A 20935-nucleotide genomic window follows, 5' to 3' on the forward strand; every position below is an offset into this window, starting at 1 on the left:
CACAAGTGGTGTTCATCTGCCCAAATGTATTTCTGCAGGCATGGATGTGCTATGGCACCTGGCATCAGCAGCATAATATTGTGTAGAGGACTGAGGGTCTTCCAAATATTGAAAGTGTTATTTTGTAAATGTGTATATTTTTTTCCCCCATGTTTTTTCTCAAATATTTTTTTTTGGGGGGGGGGGGGGGGTGTTAGAATACATGTTGGTATTTTGTATATAGTTATTCCAACCAAAATGTATACCAATTTGGCCACTTGGGTACATTTTGGCTACTTGTGTGGGACACCTGGTTGACTTCATGATAAATGTCATGTAGCACACTCATTTTGGAAGTTATCATTCTGAAACTTTGCACAAGTACTGTTGCCCTCTTATGTTTTTCACTGGAATTGTCCCCATCATCCTATCTGAATGTTTGTTTTATCTTGTTCATTTTAAAGATGATGATACAACAATAAAAAGAAAACACATGTTTTTTTTCATTGTATTATCTAAACCAGATCTATTGTGTTATATTCTCCTACATTCAATTCACATTTACACAAACTTCAGAGTGTTTTCTTTCAAATGGTACCCTGAATATGCATATCCTTGGTTCTGTGCCTGAGCTCCAGGCAGTTAGATTTGGGTATGTCTTCAGGCGGAAATTGGAAAAAGTAGGGGGGTAGCTCTAAGAGGTTTTTAAGAAGTCTTTAATTCTGTGACTAACAATTGTATCTTTTATCAATGTTTATAATGAGTATTTCTGCAAAACCACCAGATGTTTTGGAATCAAAACATTACAGCACGTAACGCGCCAATGTAGATTGAGATTTTTGGATATAAAGATGCACATTATTGAACAAAACATACATGTATTGTGTAACATGATGTCCTATGAGTGTCATCTGATGAAAATCATCAAAGGTTAGTGATTCATTTTATCTATATTTCTGCTTTTTGTGACTCCTATCTTTGTCTGGAAAAATGGCTGCGTTTTTTTGACTTTGCTATGACCTAACATAATCATATGTTGTGCTTTTGCTGTAAAGCATTTTTGAAATTGGACACAATTGGGTAGATTAACAAGATGTGTATCTTTCATTTGCTGTATTGGACTTGTTAATTGGTGAAAGTTACATATTTCTAAAAAATATTTTTGAATTTCGCACGCTGACTTTTCAGCGGAATGTTGTCGAGGGGTTCCGCTAGCGGAACGCCTGCCCTAGAAAGGTTAATTGGGTAGACAAAGATTATCTCTCCAGTTGGTACCAAAACACTCAAGGGCCATTTTCACTAAAGTGATGTTACAAGTTAAACAACTTTTTAATCAAGGCTACAAGTTAAATTACTTTCCCATTGTTCCTCAACTATGACGTACCATTTTGTAGCTCTAAGTGTCTACTTTTATCCAAAATAATAAACACAATTTCAAATTTTGCTACATAAGATCGAATTGAGCCAGTTGGTCACAAATATAGGCTAGTGCCACAAGGGGAAAAGGTTAGACTGGAGCACTGCTAACTCATCCACTGTGTTCAAGAAGAAGAAAAAAAAAACAGGCACATTTCAACCCACCTCTTGCTTACGGAGCAACTTCTGCATGACCATGTGTCTGGCGCTGCTCCCGGAGATGCTCATGTGCTCCTGCTCACTCAGCGGCTCCTGGCCCGTCCCGTCCTGCACGGCCTCCTCCTCCAATTCCTTCTTCTTGGCCTCCTGGGCTGCCACCAGAGAGGTGACCAGCACCGGTGGTAAGGCCAGCACTGGGTTGACCAGGCCCACCTGAGGTAGCACAGGCAAAGTGGGCCGCACTGGGGTTACCCCTGTAAAAGAGAACGGAAGGAGGCAGCACAAAAAGGTCAAACCCCCCCAAGGTTGGACAGCCAACAGAGGAGCCTCCCCAAGCCCTAAGCCAGTGGCAATGGTGGGTAACTGGCTGGGTTGGCTCCTGTCTAGCAATGTTTAATTGTGACACGACAGCTCCCTGTCAAGTAAAAGGGTGCTATCGAACTGGAGCTAGCAATCATGGTATTGGAATGTTGTGTCCACTAGCAGGCTGTGACTGGACTGACCACATTTGTCCTGCTGGAACATTTCCACGTGATGTTTGGGGTTGGCAAAAGTTAGATGGCAAAGAAACTCTATAGCAAAGCCTTCCAAACCCTTACCATCTATTCCAGGTAAATATGGTTTTCCTAGTCCATTAATCTTTGTCAAGTAAGTGTTAAAGCGGCAATTAGCAGTTGAATCAATAAATAAGCGTCCTCCTCTCCCTGATTCGGTAAAAAGCTGAGGGAGGGGGCTGGAGAAATATAACCACTCTCAGATGAATAGACAGAGCTATGGATGCAAAGACTGACCATCCAGGATATCAAAAGTATCGTTTTAACCAGTGTTTGTTTACATTTACTTTGATTCCAAACATTGGAGTAAAATAAGCTTATATATTTTGGGTTCTGGTGGAGTACATCAGTTGAACTAAGCTCAGGAGGCATTTATAAGTTAGTGCCTTCAGAAAGTATTCATACCCCTTGACTTATTCCACATTGTGTTGTGTTACAACCTGAATTCCAAATGGATTAAATATATATTTTTCTCTCACCCATCTACAAACACCCCGTAATGACAAAGTTAAAATGTTTTTAGAGTTTATTGAAAATGAAATGCATACATTTCTAATTTCCATAAGTATTCACAGCCCTGAGTCAATAGTTTGTAGAAGCACCTTTGGCAGTGATTACAGCTGTGAGTCTTTCTGGGTAAGTTTCTAAGAGCTTTGCACACCTAGATTGTGTAGCATTTGCCCATTATTCTTTTCAAAACCTTCAATCAAATTGGTTGTTGATCACTGCTAGACAATCATTTTCAGGCCTTGCCATAGATTTTTTTCATATAGATTTAAGTCAAAACTGTAACTCGGCCAATAAGGAACATTCACTGTCTTCTTGGTTAGGTTATTTTCATGCTGAAAGGTGAATTCATATCTTGGTGGAAAGCTGACTGAACCAGGTTTTCCTCTAGGATTTTGCTTGTGCTTAGCTCCATTTCGTATCTTTTTTTATTCTGAAAGACTCTCCAGTTTTTAACGATTACAAGTATACCCATAACATGATGCAGCCACCACTATGTGTGAAAATATGGAGAGTGGCACTCAGCAATGTGTTGTATCGGATTTGCCCCAAACATAACACTTTGTACTCAGGAAAAAATGTGAATTGCTTTGCCAGGTTTCTTTGCAGTATTATTTTAGTGCCTTGTTACAAATAGAATGCATTAACAAAAAATATTTGTATATTCTGTAAAGGCGTCCTTTTCCTCTGTCATTTAGGATCGTATTATGGAGTAACTACAATGTTGATCCCATCCTCAGTTATCACAGCCATTAAACTCTGTAACTGTTTTAAAGTCAAAATTGGCCACATGGTGAATCCCTGAGCGATTTCCTTCCATTCCGGCAACTGCGTTAGAAAGGACACCTGTATCTTTGTAGTGACTGGTTGTATTGATACACTATGTGTGGGGTACAGACATTACTCCTGAACTTATTTAGGCTTGCCATAACAAAGGGGTTGAATACTTATTGACTCTTGACATTTCAACTTTTCCTTTTTAATAATTTGTAAAAAATAATGAATAACATAATTCCACTTTGACATTATGGGGTAAAGTGTGTAGGGCAGTGACTAAAAAACCAAATCAATTTTAAATTCAGGCTGTAAAACAGTAAAATCTGGCAAAAGTCAAGGGGTGTGAATACTTTCTTAATGCAATGTATATTCTTCAAGAATCAATGGGTACATCATTAATTCACAATCCAAAAATGGATGTAGCAACTGCAGACTGCCCCTTTAAAGGGGAAAGGGAGGAGGGGCATGGGATGCAAACTAAACACTCCTTACAATAAAATGAATGTATTCAAATTAATCCCCCCCACCCTCTAACCACCCTGTTTGTAGCTTCTTAATGGTCATGTTGATGCATACCAAAAGTAAACTCCACAAAACACACAGGATCTGAGACTCACTGGCCAATAGGAATGAGGGGCTATGTTTATGAGGGGAGGGGCTAGAAACAGTCCTCTTCACACTTGGTTGGTCAGTGTGCAGCAAAGGGGAGGGATTAAGTGGCCACTGTCGGTGCGATTGTGGAGTCAAGAGAGGGAGGGGAAGAAAGGAGAGAGAAAAAAGAGAGAGACAAGGAGAGAAGAGACAATAAAAGAGAATCTATTAGTGGAGTGGTCCTCCGACAGGCTATGTACAACTAACACACTGTAGGAGACAACAGCAGCCTGAAAAAAGTACAGAGGCAATTCCACTTCAGACAAAAAAATCTCTATATGCACCGGTTTAATTCCTCATCTCGTTTTGGTTCCACCATATAACATTATAGGGTGTTAACAGATGCCATCACTAAGTGTAACGCTACACCAGCGGTGTCAAACTCATTTTACCCCGGGTGCCGCATTCGTTCTTCAACGAGGTCCGGAGGGCTGCACTGAAAATTGGTTATACTTCCTTGCCAACAAAGTTAACAAAAAAATTGTCCTCTATCCATCATTTTTTAAATTACATTTCTATGCTCCCTGACACTTCTAGGGAGCTGGACAGTCAAGAAACTATGAATATGGGTCCATTATTTCTACACAGTTTTGGTTTGTTTCAAGTCATTTTAAAGCATATTGAGTTCGCCCGCCCCCCCCCCCCTCCCTTAAAATATTTTTTTTCTATACATTTTTACTCAAACCAGCCCGTGGGCTGGATTGGACCCCCTCACTGGCCAGATCTGGCGTGAAGGCCATATGTTTGACACCCCTACTCTATACAGAACTGTCTCTCTCTTCTTACTGAACTCAAAACAAAGTGAAAGGCATTGAGATGCCAATTGATAGTCATTTTGGGAGAATGGTAAAAACCCTAATAAATGCAATCTTTAATAAGAGTTTGTCAACAACCTGTAGTTGTTAATATAGGCAAAACACTTTACTGCATGTTACTTGTCATTGTAATTTGGTCCCAAATATGTCAACTGAACAGCCACTCTATTTGACTTAAAAAGACTGCTACCAAAAATTGCGCGTTTACAGCGTTGTTTTGGGAAATGGCCTCTAAATGACCACATAACACAGCTAACATAAAGCTTATAATATATGTTGCATAAGCTTGTCTGTTGCCAGTACCTGCATTTATCCAATTCATTCCCAATGACCCTGCAACTGTCCAATTCTGCACTTACCTGGGCATCTGACCTCTTTTCATACACACCAACTCACTGTCTCACTCTGGATAGTCCATGCAGTAAAAGGCATGCTAATAAATGCTCACATTTCCCTCACCAGCCAATGAGAGGCACATTGTTCAATGGTGGTGCAAAGAGGGTGTTTAAAAGTAACACTTATTTTCTTTCTGATTCAAGGCCAAACAAAAGGCTGAGTGTGAAAGCAGCCATGACCAGCACCTGCTCAACTCAATTTCTTACTGTCCAATCTTCCATCTTCCCATGTCAACTCAGTCCACAAAAGCTAGCCTGGTGGAACAAGCCTGATTGCTGCGTTCATCATTCTATTTCACTTCACATATTAGCCTGGCATTCGTCCTAATTGAAACTGTTTGAGCCATTGTCTGTTATGAGGGAATTATACATAACTAAATTGGCAGTGATTGAATCACCTTTAACCAATCAGAGGACAGACGGGCATATTCAAAGCACTAAATTTGGCCACAGGGTTTTTGACCTAAACCCAGCCACTGTTTCTATTTGGAGCAGCCATTTTCTGGCATATTCCAAACACACATCTGTTGAAGAAAGGCCAGAGTGATAACAGCAGTAAAACAGAATCAGGCTGTTTACAGCAGCAATCAGATTCCTCTACCACCCCCCATGATGTCCTTTCAAATCGGCGAGGTTACCAGGAAGTAAGAGTTCCTCTTTCCACATCCCCTTTAATCTTTTGCTAAATCCCAAATGAAACCCCACAGAACTTCCTCATGGCCAGTAAAATGATTCTCTACACAATGACTGCTTGTTTTGCCACATAAACTGAAATTAGGAAAACTATTTGAATTTTGCAAACAGGAAAATATTGCACCTTTCATTTGGCTCTATACTCCAGCATTTTGGATTTGAGATCAAATGTATCATATGAGATGACAGTACAGAATGTCAACTTTTATTTGAGGGTATTTTCAGACATACATTACCATTTATAAATGAATGCACTTAATTTATCTGTAGCCAGGTGTACACATTTTCATTTGTGTATTAAAGTAGTCAAAAGTTTACAAGTTGGTCTCATATTCGTAGCACGTGTCACCACAAACTTGTTGGATGCATTTGCAGTTAGTTTTGGTTGTGTTTTGGAAAATTCTTTGCCCATTAGGAACTGAATGGTGAATGGTGAAATGTTTCTGAACACTTTGAAATTAATCCTGATGCCATGATTAAGAAAAATCATTAATAAATCATTAATAATCACCAATACCAATAGGAGGGGCATCTAACTAATCATTATTGAAATTGTATTTATGATTATCCATAATCTTGGTAGCATCTGCATTAATGTAGAAGTGTTCAGAAACATCTATTTTTACTTTCAATAAAAGTGACTTCAAAATGACAATACATTATTCAAAAAATGCATTATGTGGGTTGAATGCTACAACACAGAATAAAACAATTGATGGTATAACTGTCCACTACTATCACTTATTAGGCCCTAGCCTTCATTTATTCACATTACTTAAATTATACAGTGCCTTGCGAAAGTATTCGGCCCCCTTGAACTTTGCGACCTTTTGCCACATTTCAGGCTTCAAACATAAAGATATAAAACTGTATTTTTTTGTGAAGAATCAAGAACAAGTGGGACACAATCATGAAGTGGAACGACATTTATTGGATATATCAAACTTTTTTAACAAATCAAAAACTGAAAAATTTGGCGTGCAAAATTATTCAGCCCCCTTAAGTTAATACTTTGTAGCGCCACCTTTTGCTGCGATTACAGCTGTAAGTCGCTTGGGGTATGTCTCTATCAGTTTTGCACATCGAGAGACTGAATTTTTTTCCCATTCCTCCTTGCAAAACAGCTCGAGCTCAGTGAGGTTGGATGGAGAGCATTTGTGAACAGCAGTTTTCAGTTCTTTCCACAGATTCTCGATTGGATTCAGGTCTGGACTTTGACTTGGCCATTCTAAAACCTGGATATGTTTATTTTTGAACCATTCCATTGTAGATTTTGCTTTATGTTTTGGATCATTGTCTTGTTGGAAGACAAATCTCCGTCCCAGTCTCAGGTCTTTTGCAGACTCCATCAGGTTTTCTTCCAGAATGGTCCTGTATTTGGCTCCATCCATCTTCCCATCAATTTTAACAATCTTCCCTGTCCCTGCTGAAGAAAAGCAGGCCCAAACCATGATGCTGCCACCACCATGTTTGACAGTGGGGATGGTGTGTTCAGCTGTGTTGCTTTTACGCCAAACATAACGTTTTACATTGTTGCCAAAAAGTTCAATTTTGGTTTCATCTGACCAGAGCACCTTCTTCCACATGTTTGGTGTGTCTCCCAGGTGGCTTGTGGCAAACTTTAAACGACACTTTTTATGGATATCTTTAAAAAATGGCTTTCTTCTTGCCACTCTTCCATGAAGGCCAGATTTGTGCAATATACGACTGATTGTTGTCCTATGGACAGAGTCTCCCACCTCAGCTGTAGATCTCTGTAGTTCATCCAGAGTGATCATGGGCCTCTTGGCTGCATCTCTGATCAGTCTTCTCCTTGTATGAGCTGAAAGTTTAGAGGGACGGCCAGGTCTTGGTAGATTTGCAGTGGTCTGATACTCCTTCCATTTCAATATTATCGCTTGCACAGTGCTCCTTGGGATGTTTAAAGCTTGGGAAATATTTTTGTATCCAAATCCGGCTTTAAACTTATTCACAACAGTATCTCGGACCTGCCTGGTGTGTTCCTTGTTCTTCATGATGCTCTCTGCGCTTTTAACGGACCTCTGAGACTATCACAGTGCAGGTGCATTTATACGGAGACTTGATTACACACAGGTGGATTGTATTTATCATCATTAGTCATTTAGGTCAACATTGGATCATTCAGAGATCCTCACTGAACTTCTGGAGACAGTTTGCTGCACTGAAAGTAAAGGGGCTGAATAATTTTGCACGCCCAATCTTTCAGTTTTTGATTTGTTAAAAAAGTTTGAAATATCCAATAAATGTCGTTCCACTTCATGATTGTGTCCCACTTGTTGTTGATTCTTCACAAAAAAATACAGTTTTATATCTTTATGTTTGAAGCCTGAAATGTGGAAATAGGTCGCAAAGTTCAAGGGGGCCGAATACTTTCGCAAGGCACTGTATGTATATTTGTTTTTGGTACGATGATGACTATTATTTAATTAATGATGATGGTAGAGACTGCCTATTACTGCGTATCACTTATTGATAAACTATCCTTTAGTCACATAACTTTACTTTAACCCCTGTAGGTCTAAGCCCTTATAGGTCAATATCTACTAAGCTAACATTCAGAATTGTTTTAAGATGGTCATAAAATGGATAATTTACCCACTTGATTTTGAATGAGGCCAGTCAAAAGTTGTAGAACACCTACTTACTCAAGGGTTTTTCTTTATTTTGACTATTTTCTACATTGTAGAATAATAGGGAAGACATCAAAACTATGAAATACAACATATGGAATCATGTTTGGCTTGTAGACAGCTTTGCACACTGGCATTCTCTCAACCAGCTTCATGAGGTAGTCACTTGGAACGCATTTCAGTTAACAGGTGTGCCTTCTTAAAAGTTAATTTGTGGAATTTCTTTCCTTCATAATGCGTTTGAGACAACACATCTCAACATCAACTGTTCAGAGATTAGACTGTGTGAATCAGGCCTTCATTGTTGAATAGCTGCAAAGAAACCACTACTAAAGGACACCAATAAGAAGCAGAGACTTTCTTGGACCAAGAAACACGAGCAATGGGCATTAGACCGGTGGAAATCTGTCCTTTGGTCTGGTGAGTCCAAATGTGAGATTTTTGGTTCCAACCGCCGTGTCTTTGTGAGATGCAGTGTGGGTGAACGGATGATCTCCTCTTGTGTGGTTCCCCCCATAAAGCATGGAGGAGGTGGTGTTATGGTGTGGGTGTACTTTTCTGATTATTTATTTAGAATTCAAGACACACTTAACCAGCATGGATACCACAGCATTCTGCATCGACACGCCATCCCATCTGGTTTGTGCTTAGTGGGACTATCATTTATTTTTCAACAAGAAGGAGAGTGAAGGAGTGCTGCATCAGATGACCTGGCCTCCACAATCCCATGACCTCAACCAAATTGAGATGGTTTGGGATGAGTCGGACCACAGAGTGAAGGAAAAGCAGCCAACAAGTGTTCAGCATTTGTGGGAACTCCTTCAAGACTGTTGGAAAAGCATTCCAGGCGAAGCTGGTTGAGAGAATACCAAGAGTGTGCAAAGCTGTCATCAAGCCAAAGGGTGACTATTTGAAGAATATAAAATATATTTTGATTTGTATAACACTACATGATTCCATATGTGCTATTTCTTAGTTTTGATGTCTTCACTATTGTTCTACAATGTTAAAAATAAAGAAAAACCCTTGAATGAGTAGGGTGTTCTCAATCTTTTGACCGGTAGTGTATATCAAAATAAATAAAAAAAATGTGAGCAAACATTGAATTTGGCCTTTACTGCTAGATCCCATAGAAACGCATTGAATAACATGTGTACATGGCAAAACAGACAACTATCAATGAATTCGATGTATTTCGGTTAGAGATACCTAAGCAACAGCTCTCTATCGCTCTTCCTCTCCATGTCTGTCTGCTGGTCCCCAAGCAAGCCTGGGCAAGAACCAATGAGAACAGGCATCTGAAGTGTGAAGATTGTAGTTGGTGTAGATCATTGTAGTCAATTACCACATTTTCCGCACTTAACTATGATGAATATTGATTAGCCTGTTGAAAACCACATCTTTCTACAACCTACCACAGCTCATGCTTGATTAAATTGAAGATGCCTAAAAACTGCTTCTCCAATAGAAATCCCCGATCACGCTTGTAGGGGATGTCATGGCAGCGTTGGTTGGATAAGCTCATGCTCAGAAACACAAGCTCATGTGTAGTCATCGGGTTTAATGGTTGTCTCCCGCCGAACTGCGCATGTGCAGGCCGTCAAATCAAAGGCACTCCTTCGATATAAACTTGTTCTTGACGAAAATTAAAACATGTTAGTTTATCACTTTCACGAGGTTGGCGTAATAACATGTTCGGTTACTTAAGACATTGGCTCGAATCAAGGTTGTGCGTTTAACTTGAGAAAATTAACAACAAAGAGTTTTTATTTTCTCCAATTGACTTCCCAAACCCCACACCCCTGTCTGGTCTGTCGAGTCTGCTTCGCGAAGCATTCCCAGAAGTATCGGGATGTTGGGTCTCTGGGTTTAGAAACTCTGTGATTAGATTTCTCTCTGGAGAAACTGTGTGTTGCGCTCACAGAAAAAAAAAACGAACTAAATGGAATTCAAATAAGTGAAGTTATTTCAAAACCGTAAATAAACCATAATTTCGGGCTAATCACTCAGCACTAGTACATACATAAAGTGCTTTCATTTCTAAATGGTAAAACAGATACAGTATGAAAATAGCCTCAAATAAATAATACATTCTGTACTGTTGCCTCAAACATTTGATCTCAAATCCAAAATGCTGGAGTATAGAGACAAATATATATTTGTTGCTTTACTGTTGACTGTATATACTTTACTAACGACTCTACTCCAAACCACTCCCAACTGCACAGGCATGGCCAAGGTCCTTAGTAGTAGAAACATTGCCATTAAACTTTTAGGAGCTTTTAAACAGTATACTTTATTCCCAATTGGAATTGTTGGTAGCCTGCAACCATGGAGGCTTGTTGGATGTGCATACACTTTTCTTTAAGCAAACGTGTGTGTGTGTGTGTGGGGCTGGGGGTTGAGGTGCTTGGCTTACCTGTGATGACCCCCGGGGCCTGGGCTGCCATGACGGCTTGGGGCAGGCCACCCAACTGTTGAGAGAGGAGGGCGGGTCCAGCCAGCGCTCCCAGCACCGATGACCCAACCGTCTCCTGGAAGAACAAAGCCAGACATGAGGGTACACCACCTGGACTGTGCCAGTGACAACAAGGACAGAAAATGAGAAAGGCAAAAACAATTGAGTCGGGATAGTCTGTCCTGGAAGACCAAGGTGTGCATTGTTTTTTGTTTTCTCCTCCAGCACATTAGTGCATTTTATATGGAGCATTTACGTGCGTACTTAAATTTGAAATATAATATATTGAAGTGGATGAGAGTGAATCACGTAAAAAAGTGAGGTGTCGGGATCTGGGGCTCACCGGGGACACCCTCTCCCAAAGGAAGGGGGTAATGCAGCGAACTTAAATAATCTGTTCAGTGTTCCAGATTTCCATGAAATATGACCTAAAATGTATTACAATATGTAATAAATAGATGTCCTTTCCAATTTTTTTAATTAAGGATGTTAAAAAGCAGTTTCTCTGTGCCCTGGTTTGGGTGCATAACAGGAAAAAAAAGAAAAAAAACTGCTGATTTGCCTGCTCAGCCAATAAGATGAACATACACTTGGATATTCAAATGAGCTCCAACGTGGGGTCAGAGTCACTGCCGAACTACCCCGGCAGGCTTGCCCTTTGCTCATGCTGCAGCAAACCAAGTGAAATAGTATGGATGGATTCAGTATTTGGAAACGTATGATGGAATTACTAGGCACTTTACTACAACAGCAATAAATACAGACTGTGTCATTTCTGTCACTACTCCGTTAGAGATGATCAGCTTGAGCTAAATAAGGTGCTGATCTACAAACAGTATTCCCTGCCAAATAATAGGTTTTGTGCAATTCACAGAGCTACGCCTGATTTAGGCAATTCCCCCACTGAACACACACATGCACAACCAGACATTGATTGATTGGATACCGCTTGTGTCAATTAAAGACAATTTCCTCTGATTTTCTACCTGCAGCAACACAAGTTGATAATGCTGGATATACCAGTAAAATCAAAGCGCCTCAAAAAAGTACCTAAAATGCATGGCCCTAGTTATGTTTTGCCTGTGTTTGTTTCCAAAAAGGTCAAACTGTCACCCTGTCAGTTTAATATTTCATATACACAAATGACAGCTAATATTAATTGGGACTTACTGAGTCTGGCTTTATGAAACAATACATAATTCAAATAATATATCAGAGCTTGAATTGAAATTGAATCTCTTGAGCCAAAGTCAATTCAATTTGCAACTGACCCCAACAGTGGAAAATAGTGTCTACTAAAATGAGGGCACAGACAGTACTGACCTGGGCAGTGATTTTGGCTGTGGCAGCTGCAGCCGCCACAGCTGCAGCAGGGGGGAGTCCGCCAGGTGTGGTCGGAGTGAGCAGGGGCATGGGGGGGGTGACCGCTTTGCCCACACGCAGGTATTGACCCCCTAGGTCAAAGAGATTCATGGAGGAAACTGCATCCTGGGAGGACTGAGCCTTGTCGTACTCTAACGGGTGGCAGATGGGAAACCAAAGAGATTCAATTAGGGCTGGAACAATTACATATAACTGTGTACCCAACTGTTATGGATGAATACCGCCATGAAAATAAAATAACAGTCATAACTATAAAAAATAAAAATAAAAAAATGCCTTATGACGGGACGGTTGGGAATTTGTGCGTTTCAGTCCGTTTCTGCTGTAACATGGACTCTACATGGTGATGAAACTTTGTTGCTCCTTGCTAAAACAAGAAAGGTGTTGTAGCAAACAAGTCTTTGGTTGCCTAGGCAACGCCCCCCTTACTGCAGCAGCAGCACATGCAGTCAGGAGTGGAAAAGAGGAGAAAATGTGCAGCGAATTCCATGACTGTCTCAGCCCTAGATTCAATACCCGATTGTCTTATTTGGGAGGCATGTTTAACAGATTCATAATATAGTACTGGCATGAATATTATTATAACATAATTGCTATTACCTGATTATCACCCAAAGTTATGATACCTGCACCATTAACGGGTTCGTTAAAGAACAAACCCCAATGTGGTAATACATATAAGTGCCGTAGCCTACTCTGCAAAATGCACAACACATTGTATTACTGTCGGTCACACCATAGCCATCCCATCCCGGACAGAACATTAACTAAACTCAGCAAAAGAAGAAACGTCCTCTCACTGTCAACTGCATTTATTTTCAGCAAACTTAACATGTGCAAATATTTGAATGAACATAACAAGATTCAACAACAGACATAAACTGAACAAGTTCCACAGACATGTGACTAACAGAAATTGAATAATGTGTCCCTGAACAAAGGTCCGTATCTGTCCGTATCAGTCCGTATCTGGTGTGGCCACCAGCTGCATTAAGGACTGCAGTGCATCTCCTCCTCATGGACTGCACCAGATTTGCAAGTTCTTGCTGTGAGATGTTACCCCACTCTTCCACCAAGGCACCTGCAAGTTCCCAGACATTTATTTCACCTTTATTTAACCAGGTAGGCTAGTTGAGAACAAGTTCTCATTTGCAACTGCGACCTGGCCAAGATAAAGCAAAGCAGTGTGACACAGACAGCAGAGTTACACATGAAGTAAACAATAAACAAGCCAATAACACAATAAACAAATCAATGACACAGTAGAAAAAAGAAAGTCTATATACAGTGTAGGCAATAATAGGCCATAGGATTGAATAGTTACAATTTAGCAGATTAACACTGGAGTGATTAATGAGCAGATGATGTGCAAGTAGAGATACTGGTGTGCAAAAGAGCAGAAAAGTAAATAAAATAAAAACAGTATGGGGATGAGGTAGATAGATTGGGTGTTTACAGATGGACTATGTACATACGATCGGTTAGCTGCTCAGATAGTTGATGTTAAGTTGGTGAGGGAAATAAGTCTCCAACTTCAGCGATTTTTGCAATTCGTTCCAGTCACTGGCAGCAGAGAACTGGAAGGAAAGGCGGCCAAATGAGGTGTTGGCTTTGGGGATGATCAGTGAGATATACCTGCTGGAACCTGTGCTAGGGGTGGGTGTTGTAATCGTGACCAGTGAACTGAGATAAGGCGGAGCTTTACCTAGCATAGACTTATAGATGACCTGGAGCCAGTGGGTCTCGCGATGAGCCTTCACCCTCCGATCCAACAGGTCCCAGACGTGCTCAATGGCCATGACAGAACACTGACATTCCTGTCTTGCAGGAAATCATGCACAGAACGAGCATTGTGGCTGGTGGCATTGTCATGCTGGAGGGTCATGTCAGGATGAGCCTGCAGGAAGGGTACCACATGAGGGAGGAGGATGTCTTCCCTGTAATGCAGTGTTGAGATTGCCTGCAATAGCAACAAGCTCAGTCCGATGACGCTGTGACACCGCCCCAGACCATGACGGATCCTCCACCTCCAAATCAATCCCGCTCCAAAGAACAGGCCTCTCTCTGTGTAACGCACATTCCTTCAACGATAAACACGAATCCGACCATCACCCCTGGTGAGACAAAACCGTGACTCGTCCGTGAAGAGCACTTTCTGCCAGTCCTGTGTGGTCCAGCGACGGTGGGTTTGTGCCAATAGGAGACGTCGTTGCCGGTGATGTTTGGTGAGGACCTGCCTTACAACAGGCCTTACAAGCCCTCAGTCCAGCCTCTCTCAGCCTATTGCGGACAGTCTGAGCACCGATGGAGGGATGCATTCCTGGTGTAACTCGGGCAGTTGTTGTTGCCATCCTATACCTGTCCCGCAGGTGTGATGTTCGTGCAGCTGTTGTTACACGGGGTCTGTCACTGCGACGACGATCAGCTGTCCGTCCTGTCTCCCTGTAGCGCTGTCTTAGGCGTCTCACAGTACGGACATTGTAATTTATTGCCCTGGCCACATCTGCAGTCCTCATGCCTCCTTGCAGCATGCCTAAGGCACGTTCACGCAGATGAGCAGGGACGCTGGGCATCTTTCTTTTGCTGTTTTTCAGAGTCAGTAGAAAGGCCTTTTTAGTGTCCTAAGTTTTCATAACTGTGACCTTAATTGCCATGCCATCTGTAAACTGTTAGTGTCTTAACGACTGTTCCACAGGTGCATATTCATTATTTGTTTATGTTCATTGAACAAGCATGGGAAACAGTGTTTAACCTCTTTACATTGAAGATCTGTGAAGTTATTTGGATTTTTACTAACTATCTTTGAAAAAGATCCTGAAAAAGGGACGTATCTTTTTTTGCGAGTTTATGTCAATTAATCCACTATTGTAACTGTTAAAAGTTAAAATACTTCCAAAACCCACATTTTACCATTTCAAACTACCCCCATCTATTAATATTGTGTAGAAAACAGCGCTAATGCTAACTGTTGGCAGTTGGTCAAGCTTAGCTAGCTAGCTGGAACTGTATTGATTTGAATGCCACAACACCGGAGAAGCCTGAAGTGAGAAGACTGCCCGAATGGAAATTACTTGAAATAGTGAAGATTTTCTACTCTGGGCCAAGTGGGTGCTACACAAATATTAGTGGAAGAGTAGCTAGCTATCTACAAAGCCCAATGCACGGCGTTGCTGAGAATGTTGGGAACGGCTATGTGTACTGCTGACCTACCAGTCTCTGACCAGCTATTCCCCTTGGCTGGGATCGAGATGCTCCCCTCCTCCAGACCATCGATACATCCTCCACTAAAACCATCCAAAATACTTCAACAACTGCCTGATGACTTAAATTTCTTAATAAACCTGTATCACATTTATTGATTTATATTGGTTTTCTAGAATTTTCTGTTGTATACACAACTGAACTTGTAGCTGCCATGTACGGAAAGTATTCAGACTTGGTGACTTTGCCCACAATTTGTTCCATTACAGATTTATTCTAATATGGATTAAATTGTATGTTTTCCCTTATGAATCTTCGCACAATACCCCATAATGACAAAGCAAGTTTCCATAATGACAAAGCAAAACAAGTTTATAGAAAATCTTGCAAATTTATTCTGAATAAAAAAGTTGCAATAAATGTATTTACTTATAGTAACAGTCAAACAGTTTGGACACCTACTTATTCAAGAGTTTTTCTTTATTTTTACTGAGGTCTACATTGTAGATCCATCAAAGTAGCCACCCATTGCCATGATGACAGCTTTGCACACTCTTGGCATTCTCTCAACCGGCTTCACCTGGAATGCTTTTCCAACAGTCTTGAAGGAGTGCGGAGCACTTGTTGGCTGCTTTTCCTTCACTCTGTGGTCCGACTCATCCCAAACCATCTCAATTGTGGAGGCCAGGTCTTCTGATGCAGCACTCCTTCACTCTCCTTCTTGGTCAAATAGCCCTTACACAGCCTGAAGGTGTGTTGGGTCATTTTCTTGTTGAAAAATAATTGAAAGTCCCACTAAACCCAAACCAGATGGGATGGCGTATCGCTGCAGAATGCTGTGGTAGCTATGCTGGTTAAGTATCCCTGAATTCTAAATAAATCACAGACAATGTCACCAGCAAAGCACCCCCATACCATCACACCTCCTCCTCCATGCGTCACGGTGGGAACCACACATGCAGAGATCATCCATTCACCTACTCCGCATCTCACAAAGACACGGCGGTTGGAACCAAAAATCTCAAATTTGGACTCATCAGACCAAAGGACAGATTTCCACCGGTCTCCTTGCCTTAATGGTGTACTTTAGTCGTGATTTCTTTGCAGGATTTCAACCACAAAGGCCTTATTCATACGGTCTCCTCTGAACAGTCGATGTTGAAATGTGTATGTTACTTGAACTCTGTGAAGCAATTTCTGAGGCTAGTAACTCTAATGAACTTATCCTCTGCAGTAGAGGTAACTCTGGGTCTTCCTATCCTGTAGCGGTCCTCATGAGAGCCAGTTTCATCATAACGCTTGATGGTTTTTGCGACTGCATTTGAAGGAACTTTCAAAGTTCTTGATATTTTCCGGATTGACTGACCTTCATGTCTTAAAGTGACGATGGACTGTTGTTTGTCTTTGCTTATTTGAACTGTTCTTGCCAAAATATGGACTTAGACCTATTTGGTAAAAGACCAACTTCTGTATACCACCCTACCTTATCACAACACAAATTATTGGCTCAAACGCTTTAAGGAAATAAATTCCACAAATTAACTCATAACAAGGCACACAGGTTAATTGAAATACATCTCATAAAGCTGGTTGAAAGAATGCCAAGAGTGTGCAATGCAGTCATCAAGGCAAAGGGTGGCTACTTTGAAGAATCTAAAATATATTTTGATTCGTTTAACACTTCGCTGGTGACTACATGTATCCATATGTGTTATTTCAAAGTTGCGATGTCTTCACTGTTATTCTACAATGTAGACAATAGTCAAAATAAAGAAAAACCCTTGAATGAGTAGGTGGGTCCAAACTTTTGACTGATAATGTAAGTATTCAGACCCTTTGATGGGACTCAAAATTGAGCTCAGGTGGATTCTGTTTCCATTAATCATCGTTGAGATGTTTCTACAACTTCATTGGAGTGCACCTGTGGTAAATTCAATTGATTGGACATAATTTGGAAATGCACACACATGCCTATATAAGGTCCCACAGTTGACAGTGCATGTCAGAGCAAAAACCAACCCATGAAGTCAAAGGAATTGTCCGTAGAGCTCCGAGACAGGATTGTGTTGAGGCACAGATCTGGGGAAGGTTACCAACAAATGTATGGAAGCAGCATTGAAAGTCCCCAAGAACACAGTAGCCTCCATCCTTCTTAAATGGAATAAGTGTGGAACCACCAAGACTTTTCTTAGAACTGTCCGCCCAGCCAAACTGAGCAAATGGGGGAGATGGGCCTTGGACAGGGAGGTAACCAAGAACGCGATGGTCACTCTGACAGAGCTCCAGAGAGCCACTCCTCATTAAAAAGCAAAATGATAGCCCGCTTGGACTTTGCCAAAAGGCACCCAAAGGACTCTCAGAACATGATAAACAAGATTGAACTCTTTGCCCTGAAAGCCAAGAGTCACGTCTCTGAGGAAACTGGCACTACGGTGGAGCATGGTGGTGGCAGCATCATGCTGTGGGGATGTTTTTTGGCATCGGAGACCAGGAGACTAGTCAGGAAAGATAAACGGAGCAAAGTACAGAGAGATCTGCTTGACGCAAGATGGCGCCGACAGAGAGTCCTTTGGAAACTATGCAGTATTTTTTTTTTTATGTATTACTTCTTACATTGTTTTAAGTGTTATTACATACAGACGGGAATAACTATTGGATAGAAGAGCAACGTCAACTTACGACCAGGAACACGACTTTTCCGAAGCGGACCCCTTTGTTCGGACCACCACCCAGGACATTGGATCTAGTCCCAGAGGCCAACCCAAAACAACGTCGCCGCAGGAGAGGTAGACGGAGCGGCCTCCTGGTCAGACTTCGAAGGCGTGCACACCACCCACAACTTCCGAACATATTACTCGCCAATGTCTATTCTCTAGACAACAAGGTGGATGAAATTAGGGCAAGGGTTGCCTTCCAGAGAGACATCAGAGATTGTAACATTCTCTGTTTCACAGAAACATGGCTCTCTCGGGATATGTTGTAGGAGTCGGTACAGCCACCCGGGTTTCTTCATGTGTAGCAGCGACAGAAACAAACATCTCTCTGGTAAGAAGGGCGGGGGTGTATGCTTCATGATTAACAACTCATGGAGTAATCATAACAACATACAGGAACTCAAGTCCTTTTGTTCACATGACCTAGAATTACTTCAAATCAAATGCCGACCACATTATCTCCCAAGAGAATTCTCTTTGATTACAGTCACAGCTGTGTATATCCCCCCCAGCAGATACCTTGACGGCCCTCAAGCAACTTCACTGGACTCTATGCAAACTAGAAACCAAATATCCTGAGGCTGCATTTATTGTAGCTGGGGATTTTAACAATGCTAATTTCAGAACAAGGCTACCTAAATTCTACCAGCACATTGACTATAGCACATTGACTGTAGCACCGCAGGCAATACACTGGAACACTGCTACTCTAACTTCCGCGATACATACAAGGCCCTACCCCGCCCTCCCTTCGGCAAATCCGACCATGACTCCATCTTGCTTCTACCGTCCTATAGGCAGAAGCTCAAACAGGATTTACCTGTGACTAGAACCATTCAACGCTGGTCTGACCAAATGGAATCCACTCTTCAAGATTGTCTCGATCACGCGGACTGGGAAATGTTCTGGGAAGCCTCAGAGAATAACATAGATTTTTATGCTGACTCGGTGAGTGACTTTATAAGGAAGTGCATAGGAGATGTTGTACCCACTGTGACTACTAAAACCTACACTAACCAGACACCGTGGATAGATGGCGGCATTCGCGCAAAACTGAAAGTGCGAACCACTGCAATCAACCATGGAAAGATGTCGGGGAATATGGTCAAATATAAACAGTGTACAGTGGTTCCTCTAAGAGTTGCGTCATACTGCGGCACACCTTGCGGGCTGCTGCAGCATTCTGTGGCACGTCATTTAATTCAGAGCCATTTTTTCTGTTATTGCTAGTTTGACCACCAGAGGGCATCTTTGAGAAGCATTTGATAGTATTCCGTATTGGCATTACCAGAGAATTTAAAACCTTTTTTGTAATAGCATAGTATATGGGATTTGATATTAAGAAATTTGGCTTAATTAATTAGATTAATATTATGGTGTTTCTATTCATAGAAAAATGAAAAACGAAACCCTATGGCGCTGTACAAAGTGACGGTCGGGAGTAGGCTACAGGATTAGAAGATTCTAAATTGTTTGCCTTCATTAAAAAACTTTGTTCCAATATTTCTGTAAATCAGTGATATTTATTCCCATTGTTATGGATCTATATCTAAATCAACATTTGCATTTTGAAAGTGGATTTTTTAACATTATTTTATTATAGAAAATATACAAATCCTGGAACGAGTAGGTGTGTCCAAACTTTTGACAAGGTACTTGCTGGAACGGAAAATGACGGTCGGCAGTACAGTACTGGGCTATTTACGAGGAAGGAGTAGGCTGTCCTTGTAAATTGGAATTTGTTCTTAACTGATTTGCCTAGTTAAATAAAGGTTACACTAAGAGCATTACATTTCTGCACTCTAATTTTCTAATTCTTGTCTAATCAATACTCAAATGGAGATTAAGTGAAAATAAAAATCTAATTTGATTTATCAAGACCAGTCCCAATGCTTGCCAAAGAGTAGCACTTTTTAGTAGGTGCTAAAATAGTTGTAGGCTTTTGCGTCTAACTTTTATATGCTCTTTAAATAAATACGACCTACACCATTTTTACTCAACACTAGTAAGACTCATTTCGCCTATAGTAGGCCTACAGTTTATCTAAAATATTTTTTTCAATGACGTGGCTCTCCACCAATAATTACATTGAGGATTGGAGGCCTCTATATTAATATCTAAGGAGCATTTTCCACTAGGATCTGTGAGAATATCTAAAGGGGCTTTAATATAATTCTAAATTAATTAATAGAAAAATCGCTTTGTTTAAAAAGTAACAGTATTTTGGAGAGTTCGTTTTCATTTAACGTAGAGTGAGCGAGAAAAAGGCTATTCTTGAACATGGTGTGAGACACTCACTAATTTGTAAATAAAGTTATTTAAAATTATTTCTCTCTGGAGAAACCTAACTTGATTATTTAGCAGACATCACTTGCTTATATTCAGTCAACAAATATCTTAAGAAAATCATGGAATATTTGAACATTTTCTTTTCTCCATGCTTGTCGCAGAGCAGCGCAAAACGGTGCTGCAATAGACAGCCACTGCTGGAAGGCTATGCATTCTGTGACCAATCTCTTCAGTTACACATCCTTCTAATAGCAGAACAGCATAACGGTCCGGGCGGCCCATGCTGTGCCTGG

The 20935-nt window shown here is 41.0% G+C and overlaps 1 protein-coding gene across 3 annotated transcripts in view; it reads right to left on the minus strand.

The window, feature by feature from the left end:
* Positions 1 to 20935, minus strand: part of puf60a (poly-U binding splicing factor a) — a 94796-nt gene that overhangs the window by 21308 nt on the left and 52553 nt on the right. For all 3 annotated transcript variants that reach the window (XM_021612583.2, XM_021612585.2, XM_021612584.2), the window contains exons 8-10: positions 12379 to 12569; positions 11017 to 11131; positions 1561 to 1808 (exon numbers count right to left, since the gene is read on the minus strand). In XM_021612583.2, the coding sequence (XP_021468258.1) occupies positions 1561 to 1808; positions 11017 to 11131; positions 12379 to 12569 (554 nt within the window). The remainder of the gene's footprint in view (positions 1 to 1560; positions 1809 to 11016; positions 11132 to 12378; positions 12570 to 20935) is intronic.

This window comes from Oncorhynchus mykiss, chromosome 8, assembly GCF_013265735.2.
Source record: "Oncorhynchus mykiss isolate Arlee chromosome 8, USDA_OmykA_1.1, whole genome shotgun sequence".
Lineage (NCBI taxonomy): Eukaryota > Metazoa > Chordata > Actinopteri > Salmoniformes > Salmonidae > Oncorhynchus > Oncorhynchus mykiss.